Here is a 27,213-nt window from a genome sequence, read left to right as displayed (position 1 = left end):
CGGTGGTTATAGAGCTGAATCCGAATCACTAGGCCATGAAGATTGTAGATGATCAAGGAAAATGCATTCCTTTACATCTCATCATTAGACTATTTTAACTTACTGTGCCTTGTTGTACATCATTGTAATTGAGCATTATGGGGAAAAGTTTAGCCAAAACCACGTTGTACAACATGGCACCTTGAGTTAAAATCCTGTGATGATGAAATAAAATTGAATGCCTTTTCCTATGTCATCTAGCTCTCTGGTGATCTAGTGATTACTGTACATTATTATCAGTTTTGGGTAGGGTTACTTTAACTGGATTACTTTCAATTACTTTTGGATTACTCCAATACCAAATATGCTAATAAAAGACAAAATAAACTAAATATGAATCAAATTACTAAATTTTGTGCAGGCTTGGGGAGTAACGGAATACATGGAACGGCAAAAATGATGCTGGCAAGCTGTTTGGATTAATTTTCATTTTGTTTCTGTCGCATTTTATATTAGTTTTGCCGGAGATCAAAGCCAGGAGAGAAAGCTTACCACGTGTTGTGAGTCATCATTTTATTCATATTTAGTTTTTTTTGTCTTTTATTAGCATATTTGGTATTGGAGTAATCCAAAAGTAATTGAAAGTGATCCAGTTAAAGTAACCCTACCCAACCCTGATTATTATTATGGTTGTCATTGTTATTATCAAGATTGATTTTATTTGGCCTGGCCGCGAGAATAAAGTCAGAGATTAAATTAATTTTGCAGACCGCTGCTTGAAATGATTTTTGTGTACCCGTGTGCCAAAGTAGCCACAATGTGATGCTGAGCATGGAGGATTAAGGTGATGGTGCGAGTGGTGTTTTTTTATTTTTTTATTTTTTTTTACTTTTACTCATGTTTTGTTAAAAAATGCACAGGTTTTATTACGTCTCTTATCGACACCTGCCCTCACAAAATAAGAGTGAAGCTTATAAAGCTGCAGCTCCTTACAATCTATTCACATATTGAAGTGAGGTTCGCCGACCCTCTAAAATGACTGAAAGCTGACTTTTTACTTTGGGGTTTTGCTCGAAAGTAAAATGCAGAAATAGCAGAAATATTAGCATATCAAGTAAGCTGTAAAAAAAGTCTACCCAACTATTATTTCAATGGTTTACATTTTTAATCAGTTTAATTAACCAAAAATGTTGGATTAAAACTCACTATGGGAGGAAACGCTTTTAGGCATGGGGAGAACATGCAAACTCCACACAGGGAGAGCTGGAATTGAACCTTGGAACTCTGAACTGTGGGGCGGACGTGCTAACCAGTCATCCTCATCAACTTGGGCCTAAATTAAGAGAGACGAATAATCTTTTCAACTTATTTAATAGAATTATGTATTTTCACTCCAACATAGATAGATAGAGATAGATACTTTATTCATCCCCGTAGGGGAATTCACACTTCCAGCAGTCTCCTTTGTTGTTTATTAACAGATTAACAGGATGGCCTCGGGGTGCTGTGTTATAGTTTAGCAACAGCGGAGTGGATGACGTCACACGCTAGTCCAAAAGTTCGATGTCCCTGCAGCAGATGGAATCTTTGTGCCCAGGGTTACACCACCTCGTGTTGGCGTAGATAGCGAGTCCACCTCCTCTCCGCTTCCCGCAGGCTTTCGTGTCTCTGTCTAACAGCGCTGGAGCCGGGGAGCTCTGGGTAGCTCCGCGTTAGCTTCAGGGATGCTAGACGTGAGCCACGTTTCCGTAAAACACAGCAAACTGCACTCCCTGTACGCTTTGATGTTTTTCACCAGTTGAGTAAAAAAAATAACCCAAATAGTATAAAATAATATCATGAGTCATTTTGGGCCATACAACCAATGTTGGGTCAAGTTAAAAATTCCCACCCAAAAGTCCATATAATCAATACTACTGTTTTCTGCGTGAGACTACAGGTTTTTCCCCCTTAGAAATAATTTGAAAATAGAAAATCTACCGCTTTTTGAGAAAAATACATAAACTCTTGATTTGGAAATAGCATTTTACTCTATGGCTGCTTAAATTTGAAGCGAGAACGTTTTTGTCCGTGAATAAACCGCTCTAACGATCGCATTCGATTTCTGTGTTGGTCAAAGTTTCTGGTTTCGAACGAGCACATGTCGTTGTTTAATTTTAAAATTCTGAATGTTATATTTTACGAGTAAGAATAGAGTGCACGATAAAATCTACAACGTCAATTTGGCTTGTATGCAATATTATATAACTTGAGACGTCCTTTGAAGAAAAATCGTAATTTTGGCCACTTTGAGTCTCCGTAGTTTGTATTTTTCACATAAATACCAACCTTTTGACATTAAAAAGCAGTAGATGTCATCGTGCACTCTATTCTCATGCACAAAACACAATTTGTCTCCAGAATATAAAAACAATATGCGCTTGTAAGTGCTATCAGAAGTGACAAATTATTACCGAAACGGAAATCAAATGCAAAATTTTCAGGAGTTAATTCGCGCAGAGACAGTCTTGCTTTAAAAAAAGCAGCTGTGGACTAGAAAACTAGTCTTCAGTAAAGGTTATTTTGTTGGAATGAGAAAACAGTAGATTTTCTAAAAAAAAACTAAACAAAACAAAAACCAGTATGCATTTTAAAGGGGAGAAAAATGGGAGTGTAACGCTATAAGCGGTAGGGTTGGTAGGTGTGTCTTCCTTGTGCTTTGAAGCACTCGTTTATGGTTGCACAGAACAATAAGGCGACATCTAGTGGCCAAATATTGCAGTGTCCCTTTAAGTAAACAATGACTATTTTGTGTTCAGTTGTCATTCAAACTTAAAATTGAGTTTTAAAAACAAATACAGTGGAACCTCGGTTCTCGACCATAATCCGTTCCAGAGCCCTGTTGGAAAACCGATTTGTTCGATCACCGAAATCATTTTTCCCATTAAAAATAATGTAAATCGTTTTAATCCGTTCCAACACCCTGAATGTTTACCTTGAATGTTTAACGTAAACATAAAGCTAACCCAGGCTAACGGTACGTTCGCGTTATCGTAATCTTCTGTACGAAAGATTACGCTAACATGAACGTGTAAAAATAAAAAAAAAAACAGGTCGTTTACAAGTCTTTTAGCACCCGGGTCTCCACAACAAGTTGTGAGCGGTTCATTGGAAAGGGGGCTCCGTTCCAACACCCTCAATGTTGGCTCCGTTCCAACACCCTGAATGTTTAACGTAAACTTAAAGGTAACCCAGGCTAATCGTACGTTCACGTTATCGTAATCTTATGAACAGGATTTCTTACCTTTGTGGTGGTCAGCAGAAAGCGCTCGCACACCTTCATATTTGGCTATTATTTCTTTCTTAAATGCAATAGTTGTACGCACTACTTTTCTTTTTTCACCTATAGCAACTTTGCTGCTTGCACTGACTTTCTTCGGAGGCATAATAAACACCCACACGCCGCTCAGCATCGCACCCTAGCGTACGCACTCACGCATTACCGGCGTTCGTAGTCCGATTTTTTGACCGAACAGCGAAGCAAGAATTTCTCTAAATTTTTGGTCGGACACCGATTTGTTCGAACTGAGAGGGGTTTGAAAACCGAGGTTCCACTGTGCATCTGTTTTCAATGTGTGTAGTTGGCATTTCGAAAGCATTCAAGAAAACAATGACACATATATAGAGTATTAAAAGATGAATTTAGTATAAAAAGCCAAACTATTAGAAGATAAAACCATTGCACAAAATCAGCTCGTATATTCCAAAACAATCTTTCTCTTTCAATTCCACAAATAATAAATACAGTCCTTTAATAATAAAACCAAAAATGTGAAAAACTCATTCCAAAATTGGAATAAACCTCCAACCAAGCTGCAAAAGCTGGCGAAATAAATGAACACAAATATAGAGTCCTCGCTCGGTGCACAATGGTGGAAAACAAAAAAAGCTTAACACGATGAATTTCCTTTCCACGTCACCGGAAAGGAGGTTCCTTTGTTACGCATCAAGCTGAGCCGTGTCCATCTTTCCTGACGTGCAGCTGTGATTGTCCGGCCAGTGGGAAGATTTATCGAAAAGTCACAGGCTTCGCTTGTCAAGGCTGCGGTTCACAGCCACGGTTCGGGTTAAGGAGCGCAGGGTGGGGGTGGGATGCGGGCGCAGGTATGGAAGGCTGCAAGCAAAGGAAGGAAGGGCGCAATCGAAACCAGGTTTTTGTTTCTGGAACGTGTGCCGGGTCACGTAGGGCTGCAACGAGTCGCCGACTAAACCATCAGTGGGATAATCGGATCATTATTCATCTTATTCCTACATTTAGCATGAAGTTAATTCCAAGTGTGTAATGATCAGGATTGGGTAGGGTTACTTTAACCTGATTACTTTCAATTACTTTTGGATTACTCCGATACCAAATATGCTGATAAAAGACAAAAGAAACTAAATATGAATAAAATGATGACTCACAACACGTGGTAAGCTTTCTCTCCTGGCTTTGATCTCTTTGATCTCCGGCAAAACTAACATAAAATGCGACAGAAACAAAATCAAAATAAATCCAAACAGCTTGCCAACATCATTTTTGCCGTTCCATGTATTCCGTTACTCCCCAAGCCTGCACAAAATTTAGTAATTTGATTCATATTTAGTTTCTTTTGTCTTTTATTAGCATATTTGCTATCGGAGTAATCCAAAAGTAATTGAAAGTAATTAAGTAAAAGTAACCCTACCCAATCCTGGAAATGATAAACACAAGAAAAATGGGTACAATGAGCGATACATCTTTTTTTATTGAACATAACTCTAAAATCAATTTGGTGAAGTACTTATTAAGTAGAAACCTAAATACAGACGCTCCCCTACTTATGAACATTGAAATATACACTTTTTTCCTTGGATTACTTTCGACTGGCACCTGGACTCTGCAGGTCTGCATTAAATGATAACTACCGGTATCATTTTCCATTCATTATGCCGGCTGTGTTTTTTGGACTGTATCGGGTAAGGTTTTTTTTTAATGTTTGTATTGCATATTTTCAATATGGGCGCATGCGGCTAATATACAGGTGCGGCTTGTGTATGTACAAAGTCGGTTTTCCTCCCGAAATGTAGTAGGTGCGGCTTATAATCAGGTGTGCTCTATAATCCGGAATTTACGGTAATCACATATATACAGTATGCGTGGCTCTCCATATCGCATGATTCACACCATATTTTGTCTTTTAATGGTACTAGAAAAATTGGAAAATTGGCTTTGAAAGTCCTAAAAAGTGCCTGAATTTGCCCAAATAAAAGGTGTAAAAAATCTTGGCAAGTAGTCTGTTTATTGGCAGTATTCAAGCTGAAAATGTCCTCAAACCTTTCAAGTGTCTGTTCGTGCACTTCCTGTTGACACCGCCTTCTCTGTATGTTTATGTTCCCGCCTGAGACGAAGACACTATTGCGAATGTGCGATTCGCAGCAGAGGTTATATTTATTGACAGATGCTGGAAAAACTTTTCTGCCGACAATAGTCGACAATGTCAACTGACCGTTGCAGCCCTAGTGTCACGGAGAATTGGACCTTACCTGCCGCTCTGGCACTCTGTCCATGATGGCGCTCAGGCTTCTAAACTTGTTATGGCCCCCGTTCACCGCCGGATGTCCCTTGGGATGCCCGGCAGACTCGACGGGGCAAACGTAGTCCGTGGAATTATCTGGCCGCCGCCTCCGCAGGTGAGTCAAGTTGGAAAAACCCAACTTTTTGGGCTGCACATTCAAGAACACAACACAGATATTTTGTTTTATGGAGGAGATGACCGCCCAGCGGATCGGTATTGGCCACACCAAAAGAAAAAGAAGTTGCAAATTTAAGGAAGAAAGTCAACTTTGTTTTTGTACAGGCTTCAGTGATTACAATGAACTCATTCACATCCATTTGAAATGAAATGAAATGCTTTGCATTTATATAGCGCTTTTCAAGTCAATGACTTCCCAAAGCGCTTTACAGTGTGCTTCACATTTCCCAATAGCGGCCGTGCAGCCATGTAAGGCGCTAACCTGCTTATTGGGGGCATCAGGGGTTCAGTGTCTTACCCAAGGACACTTCGACATGTAACACGGAGGAGCCGGGATTCGAACTGCGATCCCTTGATCCCAACACGAGCACTCTACCTCCTCAGCCACTGCTAGCCCATTTCTTACATTTGGAAAAAATCAGCGGGGAAATGTCAAGTACAGAAAAGCAACACATTGTGCTGAGATTAAGACACTTGTCTGCGGTCCGTGTCCGCAGCTGTTAATCTCAATCAACATGCGAAGGAGTCAATTTTAATCAAATTGGCATTAACATATGGTGGGACAAAAATCATTATACATAAGTACCGTATTTTCATGACTATAAGGCGCACCCCCCCAAAAATAGTTTTTTTTTGTCCTATATTTTCCATACATAAGGCGCACCGGATTATAAGGCGCTACTGTGGGAACGTCAACTAAACAGATAGTTCAGTCAAACTTATTAACCCCTTAACATTCCGACGCCTCGCAAAGAAGCAAATTCCAGTTTGTACAATGTCACCAATCACTCAATTGCGTCATTCCACGTATCATTAGGAAGATTAAACTCCTTGTATCAAATAATGCCAAGCATTTTCTTAATTTCTATTTTTGTTTTCGCTGGCAACTGTGTGGACAGCAAAGTAAGAATTTCATTGTGCATGGAAACGTGGTTTCTTTACATATATATATTTATATATATATCCCAGCATACACCGCAGACTACTTAGCATACACCGCAGACTACTTAGCCTATGGGGGAAAATCTAGTCGGCAGCTGCTTGCCTTGGTTGCGAGGCCTTGCCACTCAATATTGATCCATATATAAGCCTCACTGTATAATAAGGCGCATGGTCAGCTTTTGAAAAAAATAAAGGCTTTTAGGTGCGCCTTATAGTCGTGAAAATACAGTCTGGTTAAATATTCTAGTGTGGCTTATATCGGGTATATTTTTCCATATAGGGTCGCAAACTGTGACGTAATATCAGGCTGTGATTAGTCCGATAACTGTCAGCCTGATCACTATCGTCTACTTCTCCTTAGTAATAAGTGTCGGAATGTATAATGTTATTTTAAATGTGGTAAAAGCAGCAATACTCAGTCTCCTCTTTATCTTTATGTCATGTGTGCAAGGGATGGGAAAGCTATGGATCGTTCACATGGCACAGCAAGTGTACAGGCTGTTGTGACTGAAGGCTTTTAAACAGGTTGGAATTTCTTATCAGTTGATTCAGGCTCCCGTTTTGTTCCAAATACATTGATGAATACCCTCCTTATTTTGAGTGTCAACAAAACCTTAACCTGTAATGTTTTTTATTCAATTATAAAAAATTATAGATAAATGAAGCACTTTACTAGAGCAGTTCTGCAGCTTTTAGGTTTTCTGGTGCAAATGTTGCTTCTCTTTTGCGGGAAAAAAAAACAATAAAACTTGTTTTATTCTGTTTTCACACGCACTGGACACATACTTTTAAAATTTATACAAAGGATAATTAAGAACAGATTAAATCAATTGTAATGACAGCCAATATGTTTGCTTTCTTTGCTTACTGCTGTTTAATTTAATTTCACACTGTACTCTGTTTATAGTAGAATGCATCAAACCGAACAATAGGAGTGGGTGGATCGATCCAAATATGGATAATATCGATACAAAGCAAGTACTTGGATCGGGTCGATACTATTGGGATTGATAACCCTCCGCCAATTTCGGCGGAGCGCAGATTCTCTATGTAAATAGCGCAGCCCTTCTCTCTCTCACACAGCACCCCCGTTCAATTTAGTGTCTGCCTGAGTTTACGACTGACAGGCACACTTTAAGCACCTCTCCCTACCTGGCCTACTGCTGCATTCTGCCTGCCAGACAGATGAGGGGCTTAATCCATGTGCCCACCCTTCCAGAACATAAAACTGACAGAGGCAAATAGAAAGCGCTGTGGACAAGGGACCTGGTGAGACTTGAGTGGTAAAGTGGTCTGCTATTGTAGCAACACCACAAATTGACATAAGCACATTAAAAGCAGTGAGCAGCAACCAAAAATGCAACCATGTTACTGTTCCCGAAGAGGTCTGTAAATCTGTTGTCACGACAGACTTTACTTTCAAAATATACTGTATTTTTGTGGTCCAGTTGACTTTAATATACAGTATTTGTTTTATCGTAAAATTACTGATATTTTGGTTTGACTCTTGGCTTTTGTTCGGAATCAAATATTTTAGTACTTTTAAGGTTTGCAATGTGGTTATTTAGTAAGAATAAAAACATTTTAATACCCAAAATGTTTTTTCCGCGTTTCTCAAAATGGTAAACTAACTTGAGAGGGGAAGGGTTAATTTACTCAGTGATATCAGATTGTTATCGATTGATACTACCTTGTATTAACTTGGAACAGATTATTACCAAAATTCTTAGTATTGCCCATTATTTCTTTCTTTTGAAAAACAAGATGATTTCCCTTAAGCAACATTTTATTATTCCATTTCTAATAAAGATTAAACTAAGCTGAACAACGAGGACTTAAAATGCCTCCTCTTTCCTCGCACCTTCCTGTCTTACCTTTACTTTGGCGGTGATGCTGAGCGGCGTGTAACCGACTGCCTCCGTGTACTCCCTCTTTTCCCGTTGGGCTTGCGCTCCGATCAAGTTGCCGAAATTAGTGCTCAAGTGGCGTCGCAGCAGCGTTTTCTGAGGTGGAATGTTAAGCAGCATGGCCAGCGAGTCGGAATTAAACCGGGGCTCCAGCATCTATCCCAAAAACAGCCACAGCAAACACAAGTTCTTTTTAGGAACTCCTATGCAGTATCTGCAGTGCCTCGCCAAAGTATTGACTAAATTTCATGCTTCAAACTTTAAGTCACAAAACTGAAATATTTGAAAAAAAATCAACGTTATGTGAAAACCCGTAAAGTGGGACCAAACTATTTCAACATTTTATATTATATTTACTACGAAAAAACTGAAAAGTAGGTGTTGCAAAATGTTTGGCCCCCAGTTCTCTCAGCTCACCCAACTTACTCGAGAGGTTCCCTAATGACTTCTGAATGATCCAATGTCAACCTAAATGAATTCAATTACAAAAAAAGAGTGTACGACTGAGTTTAAATATACCTGATCTGTGATGGGCTCAGAGGACTGTGAAAGGAGTCACTGGAGAAGAGACAGCATATAAAGAGCAAAAAACTCCCCTGGTAAAGTTGTGGAAAGTTCAAAGCACTTTTTTGGGATACAATAAGATTTTGCAACATTTATACATCACCTGGAGGACGGTGCGAGCAAAAATGTCAAAAGCGGAGTGAGCATAAAACCTCTGCAAACCTACCAAGACCTGGCTGTCCATCTAAACTTTCGAGCTAAAACAAGGAGAAATCTTAAGTCTTCTGATCACATTGGATGACCTGCAGGCATCCACAGCTAAGGTGGGACAATCTTTGCGTGAGACAACTATTGACCGTACTCTGCATAAATCTGCCCTTTATGGGTGAGTGGCAAGAAGAAAGCACTTTCTAAAAAGTACCATATAAAGGTTTATCCGGTGCTTGGAGAAAGCCACATGGGAGACACAAATAACATGTCGAACAAGGTGCTCTGGTAAGTTAAAACCAAAACAGTAACAGTAAGACAGCTCACGACCCAGAAAACATCATCTGCACTGTTAAACATGGTAGTGGCAGCATCATGCCCTGAGGTTACTTTTTTTTAGCAGGGACTGGGCAGATCATTAGAATTGATGGTAAGATGGAGACAAATAAAGGGCAACCCTGACAGAAAATCTGTTGTAGTCTGCTAGAGACCTGGGAATGGGGCACAGGTTCAGCTTCCAACAGGACAACTACAGCAAAATCTACAATAGAATGGTTTCAAACTAAAAATATAAAACATGCTGTGCACAGATGATTACGATCACACCTTAAGGAACTTGAGCTGTTTTGTAAAGAAGAATGGGCAAATATTTACGTTTCAAGATGTGCAAAACTTTCAGAGACGTACCCAAAAAAACTTGTGCTTATGATCACAAAGGGGGCCAATATTTTAGCAATGCCTACTTTCAATTTTGTATTTATTAGCGCAATATAAAATGTTGAATACATTTGGGGTTTTTTCACAATTGTGTCTTACATGTTGTAGATTCTTTAAAAATATACTTTGTCTTTTGTCTATAAGTTTGAAGTCTAAAATATGGCAATATGTCCCAAGTTCTTGGGCCAATACTTTTGCAAGACACTGTAGGTTTTAGCAAACTCACGATTAATCCCCCGTGAACGCCACTGCCCCTCAAGTTTGGGGCGTACTCTGCCAGGTCCACAGATCTAAGCCACTCCATCACTCGATGATTAGACCACTGGACCACCTCACTGGGAGCATACTGGTTCTGAACCTGTAGGGTAAAAGTGAATCACCATTTTGTCGGTTTTGGTTTTGTTCTGTTGAAGGGGTTACTGCACGAAAGTGTAATAAACAAATCCAGGCTAACTGAATTAGCGCTGCTTGACTTAGTCTGCCAGGTGCATTTTGGCTCAGTCTGTTGCACGATTGGCGAGCCAGGATATCAAGAGGGCTATAGGATAAATGAGTGTTCACGGCATCTTGAAAAAAAAAAACCCTAGTATCAATCTCAAAATCAGGGATCGGAAAATGAAAACGTGTCACCCATCAGTTGATCAACAGGACTTAATGGAGTTTTCTAAAGATGTGAAAGGAATCATAAGAAACTGTGTTGTTATTAAGAAAAGGGAGAAAACGTGTGCACTCGCTCAATAAAGACATGTATCTATGAATATGTCAAAGCGTAATCAGTGGTATGGTTTTTGGTTTTTCCCACACGGGATGCCTGGGTTCAATGCCCGGCTAATGCAAAGACAATTTTATGCCTATTCATTCTACCAAGTTTTTGTCTTTTACATTTTTTATTACATGTTTATCCTGGAGTGCCTCGTCTAATTTCATTGTAAACCATGTTCACTACGTTGTTACCAGGGTTGGGTAGGGTTACTTTAACTGGATTACTATCAATTACTTTTGGATTACTCCAATACCAAATATGCTAATAAAAGACAAAAGAAACTAAATATGAATCAAATGACTAAATTTTGTGCAGACTCGGGGAGTAACGGAATACAGGGAACGGCAAAAATGATGTTGGCAAGCTGTTTGGATTTATTTTCATTTTGTTTCTGTCGCATTTTATGTTTGTTTTGCCGGAGATCAAAGAGATCAAAGCCAGGAGAGAAAGCTTACCACCTGTTGTGAGTCATCATTTTATTCATATTTAGTTTCTTTTGTCTTTTATTAGCATATTTGGTATTGGAGTAATCCAAAAGTAATTGAAAGTAATCCAGTTAAAGTAACCCTACCCAAACCTGGTTGTTACCAATAGCAAAATTGTACATATCCGTCAAGACTATGGTCGCTCTTTGACAAGCATTCTTAATTGGCAGTTTAATCAAATCCATACTTGTCAACCTCAGCCAATTGCTCCACTCATTAATGATTGCTATTCCCCGTATGAAGCGATAATAAACCTTACAAACACAACGCGGCACCCGTTTACTCACAACAAGACCGACTATATAGAAGATCACAACAATATTGGCAATCTACGGTGACAAACCTTCTGAGTCAATTACAGAAATTGGGGTCAATCGTCCAATTACTTGTTGGTCCCTTGAAAAAGGATATAAGGAGTGTAAAAGGGTTATAATTCCAAAAACCTTCTACTGATTTGGACGTGAAAATTCTCAAACAGCAGCTGAGATTGTGCACTTTAAGCCCATATTAGTTATTTCATTGTATTTCAGAATGTGTAAAATAACACAACTTGTTTCACGGTCCAAATGTTTTCAGGCCTAACTTGATTTCATGCAACCAACTTGAGGCTAAATTCAGCCAAGATAATCATAATATCCTGGGTTAATCCCTTATCATGATTTCATGCAATCGACCCCAGGTAGATGTGTTTTTCTGACCTCCGTGCCAGGCCTGCGTTTGAGGCAGTAAGGGTTGAACTTGTTTACATGAAGCACATGGATAGCACACTTAATGCTGAGATGATGCAGCTGGCTGGTCACTTTAAGAGCTAACAGGTCATTCTGAGAAAAAGAGCGATGGAAGAATAAGTGCCTTGCAAACATTTGATGAATAACTGTGTGTATGGAACTTACCACAGTAAGGTACTGCAACATCTGTCCATCCACTCGTCCTTCATTAAATTGGTCTTTGTACTGAGGGAGCCCGATGTCATCTAGCCAGCCTTTAAGAAAACAGATTACACATTCATTTCCATGTAGTACATTAGCGAGCAATGGACATTTTTGTTTTATGGATAATACAATTCTTTTTTGTTTCTTTTAATGATCAGACTGATCTACTCTTATTTTCTACAGGGTTATCTATCTATCTATCTATCTTGGTCATATCCCTCAAGAGGGGTGACCGAAAGCAAGACAAACACATACAATAACAAAGAAAATAAAAAAGGGAAAAATATAGCAAAAGCACACCCAAACATTTTTGGACCATGGCCAACCCAAATGCCCAAACACCCAAACAAGTTTGGCACCTCGACACCCAAGTCGGTCATGCTTTCGTCCCTCCAGATGAAACGGGACACAAGAAAGCGGCCATGTCACTCGGGTCAGGGTGACACAACACACTCTTTTGTTCAACAGGAGGGCCCGACAGCTTTCACTGGTTTACCCCTGCCGCATCATACAGGTGCCCTGCCCATCCCTTAGAACGCATCCAAACATCCCACTTTCTACAGAGTTAGTAATACCCAACATGTAGTAATCCAGTAATCATAGATCAATAAATAAATGATTACAATGAATAGTCACAGTTTACTGTCACAAACTATAACAGGAATGGGCAATATCTTTAAGTCAGGTGGCTGCATTGGGTTAACAATGTTGGTAGCAGGGCCAGGCCAGGAAAAACAATAATTATTTACTCAAAATTAGATTTTTGGGCTTTGCCGATAAACGGATAATTCAGCAATACGCCAGGGGAAAAAGACCTGTAGACCTGTCAATTTTTTCCCATTTGAATTTATGAAGATATCTACATGTACATGTTACATTTTATTTTATAGAAATAGATTAATGTAATCAAAATGTTTGGGAAACACTCAGAATTAAAGCAAAATATATTAGGTCCCTGTTTTTAAGCAATGAATGTATTGAGAACTAAAAATGCAATCGAACTAGCAATAGGGCGGCACAGTTTTGAGGTCATGGGATCAAATCTAGCTAACCAGCCTTCTTGTGCGGAGTTTGCATGCTCTCCCTGCGCTTGCGTATGTTTCCTCCAGGCACTCCGGTTTCCTCCCAGTTTTAAATCACTCATTAAACTTTTTTTTTTTTTTTTTTCAAAAGTTTTAGTCCAGTTAAGTTGCTACCGCATTAACAGGCAATGATAGAAAGGAAAATGTTCAAGTACATACAGAACATTTGCTGTCCAAATTTGTTTGTAAAGTACAGTAAATATACAACTTTTCAACATATATATCTGCTGTTAACTAAATGTGGATTGTATATCTCTTTGCTCCAGGACTTAAAATTGAGTGGGATAAACAAAGGCTTTTTTACAAATAGGTGGCCCAAAATAACACACACACAGTCCCTTTATTATATTGCATTTTTTCTTTACATTCTTTAATAATCCTTCAACTGCTTTCAAATAAGGCGTTGATTGTGTGTCTCTCTTTAACAAACTACTTTACAAGTTGTGTTCTTGAATTGTATTGTCAAGAGCGTAAACAAGTCTCTGCTGGATACGTACGAGTGACCCAGAAGTAATCGAGCTCGGCGGACTTCTCATGTTGCTTGTTACCCAAGGTCTTGATGGCTAAATGAAGTTTCTTCCTGTGCAATGGATTTTTCATTCCCATTTCCTGGAAACAAGAAATGTATTGATATTGGACCCTCAGCCAAATTATAAAAATATGAACCTGCTAGGGAGTTGGAACAGCAGCTTGACGAAAGAGAAGTGATTAAGTGTAAGGAGGTGTGTGGAAGACGATGTGACATGGTTGAAGGCGGAACTAACAAGCAGGCTGAAAAATCAAAGACAGGTGTTACAGAAGGTCGGGTGAATGGACGGACAACATCCAAGAGACAACGAAAGTGGTACCTCTTTATACGAGCAACTCAAAACAGAAAAATTCTGGTATATGAGTTTTATCTGAAAGAAAACTTGCTCATTGTAATTTTAAGTGTACGGTAAGTACTCAGAAATCATCAACCGTCGTTCGATCCCATACCTATCAACCTCTGCCAAATGCTTCCTGGTTGGGTAGGGTTACTTTAACTTGATTACTTTCAATTACTTTTGGATTACTCCAATACCAAATATGCTAATAAAACACAAAGAAACTAAATATGAATAAAATTACTAAATTTTGTGCAGGCTTGGGGGGTAACGGAATACATGGAACGGCAAAAATAATCTTGGCAAGCTGTTTGGATTTATTTTAATTTTGTTTCTGTCGCATTTTATGTTAGTTTTGCCGGAGATCAAAGAGATCAAATGCCAGGAGAGAAAGCTTACCACGTGTTGCTAGTCATAATTTCATTCATATTTAGTTTCTTTTGTCTTTTATTAGCATATTTGGTATTGGAGTAATCCAAAAGTAATTGAAAGTAATCAAGTTAAAGTAACCCTACCCAACCCTGCCTATTAATGGTTGTAATAATAAACCTTACAAACACAGTGCGGCACATATTTACTCACAGCATAACAGATTATGTAGAATACCGCGACTGTATTAGAAATCTACGATGACATTGTCGTCTATTCCTAGTGAGACGATCCGAAGATCCAACTTTGCATATAAAAATTGTTATTTGGCGTACACAATTTGATATGATCAAAAAACGGATAAAATACTCTGAAAATGTAGAAGTTGACAGGTATGCCATCTCCGTAATCACTCCTTGCATCAGAACCCCACCCTTGCTCCAACCCACTCGCACACATTCATTATGGCGACTCCCGCATAATGGAAAGCGATCATTATAAACTTGCATTCTATTACGTCCATATCTTCTTTATCTTATTACCGTACTTAGAGGGAAGAGGGAGTTTTATGCTTGTCACCTCAGTTTTTGTTTGTGTAGAATGAAAATGTTGAAAGTAAGAAAAGGCCCGAGTAGGCCTGCAACTAAAGATTACTTTCATAATCGAAGAATCAAACGATTACTTTCTCAATTAATTGATGTGTCAGAGTTTCGAATTTTCTCCTCTTTATCCAAATATGGAAGTTTTGGACAAATAGTGCAAAAACACCAGAATGTTTTATATTTTAAAAGAATAAAAAATCCATCTACACCTACTTCCAACTTATCCAAAGATTATATTACATTCGGACTAATCATACAAAACAAAAACAAAAAAGAGCAATCAATTATGTATATCAAAAAATTGTATCTACCCAAAAATATTAAAAAAAACCTAAACCCAGTTTTCATTCGAATATGATAGGCATTCCCAATGCGAAAATGATATATCATATGCTTAACCCCTTAATTTTCCGACTGTTGATAAAGTCGTGTCTTCACAATGTCACCAGTCACTGAAATATGTCATGCCACATATCATTGGAAAGCTTAAACTCTTAGCATTTAAGATATAGAGAGCGCTTTGAAATGTACTCGTCACAGAAACATTACGATTAGCCTGGAACAAGATACCCAAAAACTATAAAGACCGCATAGCTCGCCCAAAAAGTGCTCTCGTAGTCAGCTGATTATATAATTCCCCGCAAATATGGAGTCGTTACATCCAACCGTGTAAAAAATTTACTGTAAAACACACGATAATGCAGAAAGAATTAAAATAAGTTCCACCCAAAAGCATTCCTACATCGTTTGACGTTCCTTGTTGTAATCCGTTCGTTTTGCGCCACAACTGCCCTATAAAAATATATAGACTCTTCAGATGAATTTTAATACAGTCGTTAGCCTCTGTCCTTTTGATTAACACCACTCTCAGCCAATTGCAAGCTTTTTTTCACGACCCTTAGCCTATGACAACCTACGAGGGCATGTATCAAAAATAACATCATGACCTACTTCGGCTTCAAATATCTTTAGCTAGTAGTGATGGAATTAAATAATGATTGACACATTGGCTAGCCAATGTAATCTAAAAAGGAACGATATGCGGAATCTTCACTGAGTATTCAAAAGAGACCCCAAAGTAAACTTGCGCAACGCTATTCGTGATTCATTTTTACGAACCATAATAACGCGCATGTGTGCGATCATTGATTGATTCTGGAAATAGAAGTCAAACATTTCGAACTGTCTTAAAATGTGTAAATAATTGGCCAAAGTAAGACATACATTTGCAAAGGTTTTTGTGTTGTTAACTGTCTCCAAATGGCCACTTTTGGAAACGCCTAGACCTACTATTAGAAAATGTGAAAAATACAATGGTTGATGTTTTTAGATGGTGATCAAATTTGACAAGGTACCAGGTAAGGCTACAACCTATTGTCTCACCCGTTTTCCAGCTTAGATGATTATGCTACACTCACCTGCAAGAGTTTTATTGGAAAAATAACATTCAGACGAGAATTTAAAAAAAAAACTTCTATTTTGGTTAGTTCCAACTTAGATTACTCAATGCTAGCAGCAATTGCAGTGATTATTTCAGTTTGGGACGAAACTTCACCGGGTTGCCTTTCAAAAGAGACCAGAACCGTCCATATAATAATATAATTTTACAGGGGGTAAGAATATGCCCCTTGTGTTGAGTTTGACATGTTGCAGCCCTAGTTTCCAGTACAGTCCAAACGCAACTCCCCAAAAATATGAAAAAAATAAGAGTTTATTCGAGCCCGTCTAATAAACATACTTGCAAATGCAACACAAGGAGATTGACGAAGCCTGCAATGATCACAGAAGCCAGAAGATGGCATCAGCAAGTTAACAGTTCCAAATTCCGTACAGCAACTTTATTACTTTCTGAATCGTTTTTTTTAATGATCAAAGAAATGTGTTTTATTTCAATTTTGTGGATCCTTTTGAGGGGACGGGAGCTGACCAATTATTTAAAATGATTTCATATCTGCAACATTCGTTCGTTACATTAGAAAATTGGGCTATTAAGCTCGTATGAAGAGGTATCACTGTACTCCTAAAACAATCAACATGTCGAATAAGCGAGCATCATAGGCTTCATGCAGTTTCTTGTTGTCTGTGTTTGCGTGCGTGTGTTTGGGGTATGTGTTTTTGTGTGAGCGCACCTTTTCTAATTCTTGTGGTGTGGCAGTCAATAAAGTTTGACCACCGCTGATCCAAAGGCGAGCCCCGCCGGCATACTGTCCGAGTCCGATGTCTTCAAGCCATTCACACACCTGCTCAGTGTTCCACTTTGAGAAAAGAATCTTTCGGTCTCTGCATTTCAAATTTGAGAAATTATTAATTTAGGTAGCGCGTTACATTTGTTTCAAAGGACAGATCGTAGTCTCCATATTGGAACAACAGAAGATATAATACTCAACAATAAGTATCAAGATGGCATGAAAGCAATGAAAAAACGTTGAAACTTCAGAAAAAAAGCACTGTGAGGAATTTGCAACAAGATTAAACAATGCAAGCGAGATTAAACCACTAGAGCGATCCCGATTTTTAAACATTTCATTTTTTATCAGGGAAGGCCTGAATATGCCGTGAAACCATGAGAAAACGCTTGGTGTGGAGTTTCACATTGATCAGATGTATTTAAAACGTGCCTCAAAGCCATTTTGGTAAGGTAGTCTAATAGAGTGATCCTTGTATATATGGAGAATTTCCAATTCATAGCAGAGACACCTCCCTACCTGGCGCTTCGGTTATCTCTGGGTCACTGCTTCTTGTATTTTGAATTGAACTGTCTTTTTGTCATTGATATCAACATACCATGCATTGTGTTCTGCAGCAGACTCCACACAGCAAATTATATGGGGCGAAGCTTAGGGAGGGCTTTCTGTGTTAAAGTGGGTGTGACCGTTTGTGTGCGCGCCCATATTAGGCTGGTGTATGCTGTCAGTCAATCATCTGGGGTTGGCGGGCTAACAGGTCAATGTGTCCACCAAAACAAAAAGCGAAACAGGACAAAATCTAGTATTTTAGCAGCTCATTGCATTGACCAGAAATTCATTAATTTAATTGGACTGAGAGGAAAGTCATAAGAGCACAATGAAATGCTGATCAACAGTGGGTGCTGAGTGGAATTTTTATCAGGTCCGGTAAGAGACTGAGGCAATGCAGGGTGAGAAAACATTTGCGGTGCTACAGGCCTGGCCTACTACTACGGTTGCGTAATAAGGCACCCCTGCAGAGCCTTTATCTCGCCAACTTGAAATCCATTACCTAAGCAACAGATGACCTGGAGCTACAACTTGTGGGAAACAGCTACTTTCCAGATGGTTCTATTTTCATCATCATTGAGACTGGCTCAATCCAAGGATACCTGATGCTAGTGTGCAGCCCCTCTCTAAATCACTTTCTCATCCTGAAAGGAGAAGCCCTCCAATTTCATTGTACTTTTGTATAACGACAACAAAGATCATTCTTTCAAATAAAATTAGGTGTTTTCAGGAGGTAGAGCGCTCGTCTGGGGATCAAGAGATTGCAGGTTCGAATCCTGGTTCCTCCGTGTTACATGCTGAAGTGTCCTTGGGTAAGACACTGAACCCCTAATGCCCCCAATAAGCAGGTTGGCGCGTTGCATGGCTGCACGGCCGCTATTGGTGTGTGAGTGTGTGAATGGGTAAATGTGAAGCACATTGTAAAGCGCTTTGGGAAGTCTTCATTGAAAGCGCTGTATAAATGCAGATCATTTTATTTCATCTATAGTTGTTATTCTTATAGTCTCAGTCAGTAAGGACACAATCTCGAGGCAAGTTTGCCCCTTGGGGGCTTTTATGAAGGGGCATTGCTACTTTACGGATTTTCACGTTTCGCGGTGGGTTCTGGTCCACATTCATCGTGATAACCAAGGGATTCCTGTATTTCGACAAGCGAAAGCATGAATATGGTGTATAAACTTCACAGATCACATCTTGTGAAATTTCAAACGGATCACATGTATTCAAGAGAAGGCCAATTTAGCCCGGTAATGCAACAAAATAAGCGACAGAGATCTGGCTCATCGGCCAGCGGAAACCCTCAGCAGATCATGGGAAAGTGGCAGCCCTTTTTGAGGGAAGTGCCAAGTTGGTTCTTTTACTTCCACAATCAATAAAAGAAGATGGTCAAGGAGGTAGCAGGCCTAGTGGTGGAGGAGGTGTTCTTGTTTTGGGAGAGAGCCAAATTCTACATGAAAGCTGATGAGCCACCGCGGTGTTTTGTATCTAGATTACATGCATTATGGAAAAGAGCAGATCGCCATTTTAGGTGGCACCACAAAAAAAAAAAAGAATAAGAATAAGCCACACTAATTTAAAGCTGCAGTGTTTAAAACTTAGCAAAAAAGTAGTCGCTTGTAGTCCGGAATTTTTATCAAATTGAGTTGTAAAGTGGGCGGCACGGCGGCGCGGTGGTTAGCGCGTGTGCGGCATAGTTCTGAGGTCATGGGTTCAAATACAGCTACCAACCTTCCTGTGCGGAGTTTGCATGATCTCCCCGTGCTTGCATGGGTTTCCTCCGGGCACTCCGGTTTCCTCCCACATTCCAAAAAACATGCATTTCAGGTTAATTGGCCGGTCCAAATTGTCCCTGAGTGTGAATGAGTGAGCGAATTGTCTGTCCCTGTGTGCCCTGCGACTGGCTGGCAACCAGTTCAGGGTGTCCCCTGCCCACTGCCCAGAGATGGCTGGGATGGGCTCCAGCACCCCCTCAACCCTACTGAGGATAAGCGGTGCAGATAATGGATGGATGGAGTTGTAAAGTAACAGAAGTTGAAAGTGACTCATACCGTGCGTTCCCTCGAGTCTGTCTCGGTCCAGTGGCGCTTCTGGGGTCCCCCCTTTTGAAATCGCCTTGATCAGGGTCATGAATTTGGACTGGACTACCTGACTGACTGCGACGAATCCTGTAACCAGAAAAATAAACTCAAACACTGAATCAAGTTGACACAATATGAAGAGCATAGTGAAAATAATATATAAATCACAGGCTTTATCAAAAGATGATGTTGAATGCAAAAACTCTGTTCAACTGTCATGACTTACAAGCCCCAGAGCTTCTTGATGCCTCTTTGACTCTTTCTAATTTCGGGTGACAGAGGCGAGTGCTGTCCAGAGTCTAATCCGGATGAGAGAGGCGATTGTTGGTCTGACAATACGCACTCTTCTAGCTGCTCTGAACATTCTGTCAACAAGAATTAAAAAAAAACAAGAGAATCATTTGACACATTACAGTAATCCCTCACTGTATCGTGGTTTATTTTTTGTGATTTCGCTACTGTGCGGATTTGTATGCATTGTGTACTGAATTTTGAATCGCTAAACACTTGTCCTGTCCCTTTCCCGCCTGCGTCCGTCTGTGCGTTAGTTGTACACATATGTAAAAACAGCTTGACAAACTTCCATTACATACACAGGAATTTTTTTATACTTTCAAGGTTTCTCTAAGAGCCATTATGTCAACAAAATGCTCTGGACTCAAAGAAGCACCAAAAGGCAGGGGAAGGTGCTTTCTATCGCCAACAAAGTTGGACTTTTCGACATGCCAAATGAAGGTAAAAGCATTTTATGCCACATTTTTGTTTTCCAATATGGTCCATATTTATAGGTAAAAAATATAATCTGAAATAAAAAAGTGGATAATGTCCTTAAAATAATTACTTATTTTTGGAATCAATATTGCATTTTAGCAGGAAGATTATTTTTAAAATGGTAATTTACAGTACAGAAGTTATTTGTATTCATTTTTTATTTTTTATTATCAAGGAGCGTACTTTTATTTGTTTAAAAAAGCTTGAACCTTTAAATAGTATTTGTTCTTTGGTTTAAAGTATGATAATTTCATGAATAAATGCATAAATAAAGGGTTGTACTTTGCTGCTTTTGACTTTAGCGGGACCTTTTTGGAATGCTCGTGAAAAGTGAGGGCTTACTGTATATGTGCAGTGCAGTACCTTTGACAGCCTGAATTGAGGCATTTTTAATGCAAATGTTTTTGAAATTATTTTTCCATAATTTTTAGGGGGTGGGATAAAGATAAGTGTTTGAGCATTGAAAATATAGTTAAATTTCCAGGAAAAGCCCCCGTTTTTATCGGTTGGCCAAAAGCCACTCTCAGACCTCACAGACATGTTGCACCAGAGTCTTTAGTCTATATTAAAATATCAGCAATAGAATAGAAAAGGTGTATAAATAACCATGCAATACCCACCACTAAAATAAAGATCATATTTTCCCGGAGATCCTGAGTCAGGTAAGTAACAAGTGAGAAGAAAACAAAACCAGACATTAGTCAAGCGCTTTGTATGTTAATTGTGAAAATAATACATTCAGTCATTTTTAGGCAAACTTGATGAAATGTTCCTCAAAGCTGTTTCAATTAATGTTTACTTAGCACACGTTATTTATGCAAAGGTCTTTGCCAATTATTGCCATGTTGATGTGCCACACAGTGTACAAACACTTGTTTTTGTCAAATCCTCACCACAGCCTTAAACGTGTTTAACAAGAGTAATGCTAGCGTAACTCCAGCGTCTTTAAATATGTTGCTGGTTTTCAAATTTTGTGTGAAAGTAAGATTGTCCATTCCTCAACACAACGTTGCCCAACACTAGACATTGATTATCCCATTTGAGGCAACGAGAGAGAGGGGTATTTCAGGTCACTACTTGTCGGTTTACTTTGCATTCTGAACATAAAATTACCAGATTTTTCGGATTATACAGCGCACCTGAAAACCCCAAATTGGCCAGAAATTTGCAAGTGTGCCTTGTATACTGGAAATGCAGTGGATGAAATTGGAAATGCAAAGTTACAATTTAATGATACTAAATATGGTAGCAGTTCTGCCTTTAAATAACAAATAGAGTGGTCTTTGACTGCGCTCTTGTGGTTAGCATGTTCATTGTTTGTTGCTCAAAGGAAACAAAAACGAAGTGCAATACTTTAGAACTTTAGAACACTCGTAGCAAATCCTTTTTTTTGTTGCTTTGGACAATTGTCCGTAGGTATAAAAATAGTGTTATTGCTTGATTTAAGATGTTTGTTTATGGTAACGTTTTGCACAAAATTCCCTACTCATGTTTGAATTGTTGTTAAATGATACTGCTTAGAAGTAACTGTTTTGCCTTTGAGAAAAAGAGTGGTCTTTAAGTACTCTCTTGGGGTCAACATGTTAATTGTTGCAAAAATAATTTGAGTGGAGAAACCAGAAGTCATAATATTGGTCTTTGTTTCATGAAATAATTTTACTTTAAATGTGTTAATTTTAGTTATTCAACTCTAGCTCTTACTCTAGTCTTAATTCCATGCGCCCTATAGTCCATTACTCCTTATATATGAAAGATTTATGAACAAAGACTATTCTTTGGGGCGTGTGCCTTATAATCTGGTATGCCATGCAGTGCGGAAAATTAGGTTAAAAAAATTGGATTTCAGGTGAAATGATTTGAGCATACTGTACCTAAAACTGGAGCACTGGCGCTTCTGGAGCAAACTGTGCCCAGATAAAGAAGGAAATGAGGAAAAAATCCAACAGCAAAGCAGGCGGGAGGGTGAGATACAGCACAGGAGGAAAATAGGTTGAGTCAGAATTAGGTGACAGAATTGCTCAGTCAGATGTCACCTGCAATCAGACTTAAGCAGCATGCAGTATTAAAAAGTCATCTATAGCAGTTTACTTGGGTGGTTTTTTGCTGCCTGATGTTGACTCCATTCATAAGCGGTATCATGTGTCACATGCAAGAGGTTTAGTCAATCAAAAGCATGCTCAGGTAAAGAAGACCTGAGAATACAGCAGTAATAAAGAATAAAAGTATACACTGCTCATAAAAGGGAACTCGGTACATACGTATTACGAGTGTACAATTTAGCTGTCTATACTTCATTTGAGGACCACGTACACAAAACGTGAAAAGATGCAAGCATCGCTTTGAATTTTTGGGCTTGGATTACAACTAAACTAAATAAAACAAAAGCAAATTTATATATACATACATACATACATTTTGTCACAAAAGCAAACACACCCCTCATATCAACAACGGTTAATAAAACATCACTGAAGAAACATTACTTTGACACAATGAAACGATATCCCCTGGTCTGATGAAACAAAGATTTATTTATTTGGCTCAGATGGTGTGAAGCATGTGCAGCGGCAACAAAGTGAGGGAAGAGTACACAAGTCAAGCATGGTGTTGGGAATGTCATGGTTTGGGGCTGCATGAGTGCAACTGGAGTTGGGGAGTTGCATTTCATTGGGGAAAACATGTCTCAAGGATGTACTGTGAAATACTGGAGCAGGGAATGATCCCCAAGGTATAAGCACAAACATCACCATCAACCACCAGAAGCTTGAACCAGTCACCTTATTTAACTGTCATATTAGAAGAAAGTCAGACCCAGTAATCATGGCCAGTATATCTCAAACCACAGCCACACTTCCCAGACTTAACCGTTCTGGAGGGACAAGAACATAGCGGAAAATCAAAGATCAGACTCATGCAAGTTCTTGTTGCTTCCATCTTGCTCTACGCTTGAGAAACATGGACTCTCACAGCAAACCTGGAAAGAAAAATCCAGGCCATGCAGATGCAAAGCCACAGGAAACTTCTAAGCATCCCATGTGACCAACAAAACAGTATGCAACACCATTGGAGGGCACATTGTAAGCCACGAAGAACTGCTTTAAACGGCAAAGACGAAAATTACAGTGGTATAGTCATGTCACAAATTCATCAGGACTGGCCAAGATTAATCTCCAGGGCACAGTCTAAGCGGGCAGGAAGGGAGGAAGACAAAAAAGAACCGGGCCGACAACCTGAAGGACTGGCTTGGTGCCAACGTTGCCACAACTCAAACTTGGGCTAGGAACCGTCAGCAGTAGAGAAAGCTGTCCAGAGTTGCTTCCTCAGTGGTTCCCCTATGACCCAGGCAGTCAATTGTGTTGGAGAGTAAGAAAAAGGATGGGAAACGAACCCTTAGAATCTTTAAATGTATATTGTGATTCAAATCTGCCCTAAACTGACATACTTTGCACTCATCTGCACCTCTTGTAATAAGGTAAAATAAGGTAATCCGTACTTGCACTGTAAATGACAAATATTTATCATTTATCGCTGCTATCACAGTTGCTGCCTGCTGGGATCTGCATCATGTCTTTTGTTGTTTGATTTTAGATATATTTTTCTTAGCATATTGTAATTGCGCTATTATGAAATTCTATGTTATTTTCTAAAGTCCAAGTTAATTTTGAATTCTGTGTACTTTAAATTCTATGTGTATATGGGAACTATATGGGGCAGCTTTGAATTTCAGGACACCCTGTGTAATGACAATAAAGGTTTTATTCTATTCGACTTTGGCCTGGACGAATCTATTGACACTAACAAAGATGTTATATAATGAAATTGTGAATATGTTTGATTTTCAAGAAGGTTTGTTCAAACCTCACTTTGTTTGCTGTTAAAAACATAATATTGGAATATAATATTGTGAATGTGCTTAATTGCTGTTGAGATTGTCATGATTGTTTTCTGTTTTTAGTGTCAATAAATTTGTTCAAACCAAAAAAATTCTAATGTGTAAATGTAGTAGAAGTTATAACAACATAAGATATGATAATGAGTTCAAATGATTGATAAAAAATGTGTCCAAACTTATTTTGGCGACCGGCCTCTTAATAAGCTTTTTTTTTTTTTTCAAACTGTCATCATTTATTTTTCTTTCATGTAATTTGTTCATTTTGTGATGAACATAAAATAAAGACAAAATAAACGTGAAAAATATTATCCTGTCCACAACACAGTTCTGAGGTTAATGGGATCAAATCCAGCTTCTCCCCGTGCTTGCGTGGGTTTCCTCCAGGCACTCTGGTTTCCTCCCACATTCCAAAAACATGCCTAGCAGGTTAATTGGCCGGTCAAAATTCTCCCTAGGTGTAAAAGAGCGAGTGAGTTGTCTGTCTCTGTGCGCCCTGCAACTGACTGCCAACCGGTTCAGGGTGTCCCCTGCCCACTGCCTGAAGAAAGCTGGGATAGGCTCCAGTACCCCCGCGACCCTACTGAGGATAAGCGGTGCAGATAATGGACAGATGGAATGATGGATGGAATGCTTTGTGACCATATCAGATGGTTTCGGTAGTTGAAAGGATTTTTTAAAAACATGCTAGGGAAATAGCCTGTAATTAAAAATAAAGGGGGGGTGGCACTTAAAATTTTGTGTATGAGATAAAAACTGGAGCAAAATGGATGACATCCGAGCCATAGATTATAGTAGCACCACAGATGTACCGTAAATTCCGGACTATAAGCCGCTACTTTTTTTCCCTAACTTTCAACCCTGCGGCTTATTCAGTGATGCGGCCAATTTATGTAATTTTTCTCACGGCTGCCAGCGGCGCTCGAGTGTTGCTACCATTAACTGCCCTGTCAAAGCTATATTATTATTATTATTAAAGCTTTGAAAACTCTCTCGGTGTACCGTCTTTCTTTGTAAATATGTGTAACCCATGTATAATATGTATTTGCAACTGTATATTTTTGTAATGTATTTATTTGTACTGATTTTAGACACTTATTCTGATGTGTTTTGCACGAGTGAACGAAAAATGAGGGGCGGAACAAACGAGTTTAAGTGGGGGACGCTAAAGGTAAGGGACAGACAAGGAAAGAAGTGGGGGTAAAAAGTTGGTTAAAGAAAAAGGAGTTGCGTGAGTAAACGTGTTCATCTGATATATTTTTCCCACCCTTACCTTTGGAAATATACACTTTTTTCCTTGGATTACTTTCAACGGAACCCGGACTCTGCAGGTCTGCATCAAACCTTAAGTACCGGTATCATTTTCCGTTCATTTTGTCGGCTGTGATTTTTGGACTGTGGATTTTAATGAAGGACTTAAAGTCGGGTTTGGGTTAATTTTGAATTTGTGTTACATGTTTAAATGTGGGCGCATGCGGCTCATATACAGGTGCGACTTGTGTATGTACAAAATCGGTTTTCCTCTTAAAATGTGGTGGGAGCGGCTTATAATCAGGTGCGCTCTATAGTCCGGAATTAACGGTAGATGTTTAAACTTGGCTAGGAGAGAAAAAGAGCAGATTAAAAAAAAAGTTAAAGAAACTCACTTATACTGTAGTCCTGGTAGTGGCTTTGGACAGGTGAAAGCCTTACAGGAGACAAATATTCTTCTGTTTCTCTGTCACCATTGATATTCCTGAGCTCACTTTTTCGACACAACTTCCCTGGAAGCGTCTTGTATCTGTTCAGCTCCATGTCGGGATTCTGTCAAAGACACATGATTTTTCTTTCTGTTTATTGGGTGTCGCAACATTTGGTAAAACGAATTATCTGATTTTACGCACTATAAAGCACACTGGATTTTAGAGCGGACCCCCCCCAAAAAAATTGTCTTTTGTCACGTTTTCATACATAATGCTCACTGGACTGTAAGGCGCCTAGAACCAAAACTACTACCGTATTTATTCATACATGTTGCACATTTGATACACGTATGATATATATTCATGCAAAAGTCTGCTTATTTTGTATTTATTACATTCTCTAACATTTGTTATATGAAAACTTTATTTCAAACGTTAAAATAAAAACAGGACAAAAACAATGAGTCAACAACAAAATAATGTCAATAATGTTTTTGGCGCTGTGGGTAAAATAGTGTGATAATGAGATAAATTGAATGGTGGTCTAGTGGTTAAAAGTTGGCGCTTGGCGCTCACTCCACTGCAACCCGAGTTCGATTCCTGTTGCACACAATATTAAGTGATTTTGGTCAGCAATGTTTTGCATATGATCAATCTCAAAGCACGTACGCAGTAATTTACCGTAGAACCTTGTGTAGTAACGCACACATGTATTTTGTTTGCATTTCTAATCTTATCCACTGTATTTTGTGGTATGTTAGGCGCACTTTCAGTTTTCTGGAGAATTTGAGGGTTCTAAGTGAGCCTTATAGTCAAAAAATATGGTACGACAGAATCAGGAGTGTTTGAAAGGGGGGTTTTGGTTTCTTTCTGATGTGTGGTTAACATACTATGCTAATCCTGATGACTGGAAATTTATGTCAAGTGTATGCCTTTGGTCAGCGCGCCAC

The 27,213-nt window shown here is 39.1% G+C and overlaps 1 protein-coding gene across 13 annotated transcripts in view; it reads right to left on the bottom strand.

The window, feature by feature from the left end:
- Window positions 1-3,640: 3,640 nt before the first annotated feature.
- The window catches only part of ppfibp2b (PPFIA binding protein 2b), a 79,924-nt gene continuing 56,351 nt past the window's right edge, over window positions 3,641-27,213 (bottom strand). For 10 of the 13 annotated variants that reach the window (XM_088339724.1, XM_088339723.1, XM_088339728.1 and 7 more), the window contains 13 exons: window positions 26,228-26,384; window positions 22,564-22,596; window positions 21,313-21,345; window positions 20,148-20,286; window positions 19,892-20,008; window positions 17,238-17,388; window positions 13,769-13,880; window positions 12,151-12,239; window positions 11,956-12,078; window positions 10,236-10,367; window positions 8,549-8,737; window positions 5,524-5,703; window positions 3,641-4,132 (listed from right to left, as the gene is read on the bottom strand). In XM_088339724.1, the coding sequence (XP_088195850.1) occupies window positions 4,055-4,132; window positions 5,524-5,703; window positions 8,549-8,737; window positions 10,236-10,367; window positions 11,956-12,078; window positions 12,151-12,239; window positions 13,769-13,880; window positions 17,238-17,388; window positions 19,892-20,008; window positions 20,148-20,286; window positions 21,313-21,345; window positions 22,564-22,596; window positions 26,228-26,384 (1,533 nt within the window). In that variant the 3' untranslated portion in view covers window positions 3,641-4,054. The remainder of the gene's footprint in view (window positions 4,133-5,523; window positions 5,704-8,548; window positions 8,738-10,235; window positions 10,368-11,955; window positions 12,079-12,150; window positions 12,240-13,768; window positions 13,881-17,237; window positions 17,389-19,891; window positions 20,009-20,147; window positions 20,287-21,312; window positions 21,346-22,563; window positions 22,597-26,227; window positions 26,385-27,213) is intronic. The other 3 variants (XM_088339727.1, XM_088339726.1, XM_088339729.1) reach the window with 3 other exon arrangements.

Source organism: Urocampus carinirostris, chromosome 7, assembly GCF_059441175.1.
Source record: "Urocampus carinirostris isolate Australia breed hairy pipefish chromosome 7, RoL_Ucar_1.0, whole genome shotgun sequence".
Classification (NCBI taxonomy): domain Eukaryota; kingdom Metazoa; phylum Chordata; class Actinopteri; order Syngnathiformes; family Syngnathidae; genus Urocampus; species Urocampus carinirostris.
The sequence above is the reverse complement of the archived record's forward strand: the minus strand, read 5'-3'. Positions and strand labels throughout refer to the sequence as shown.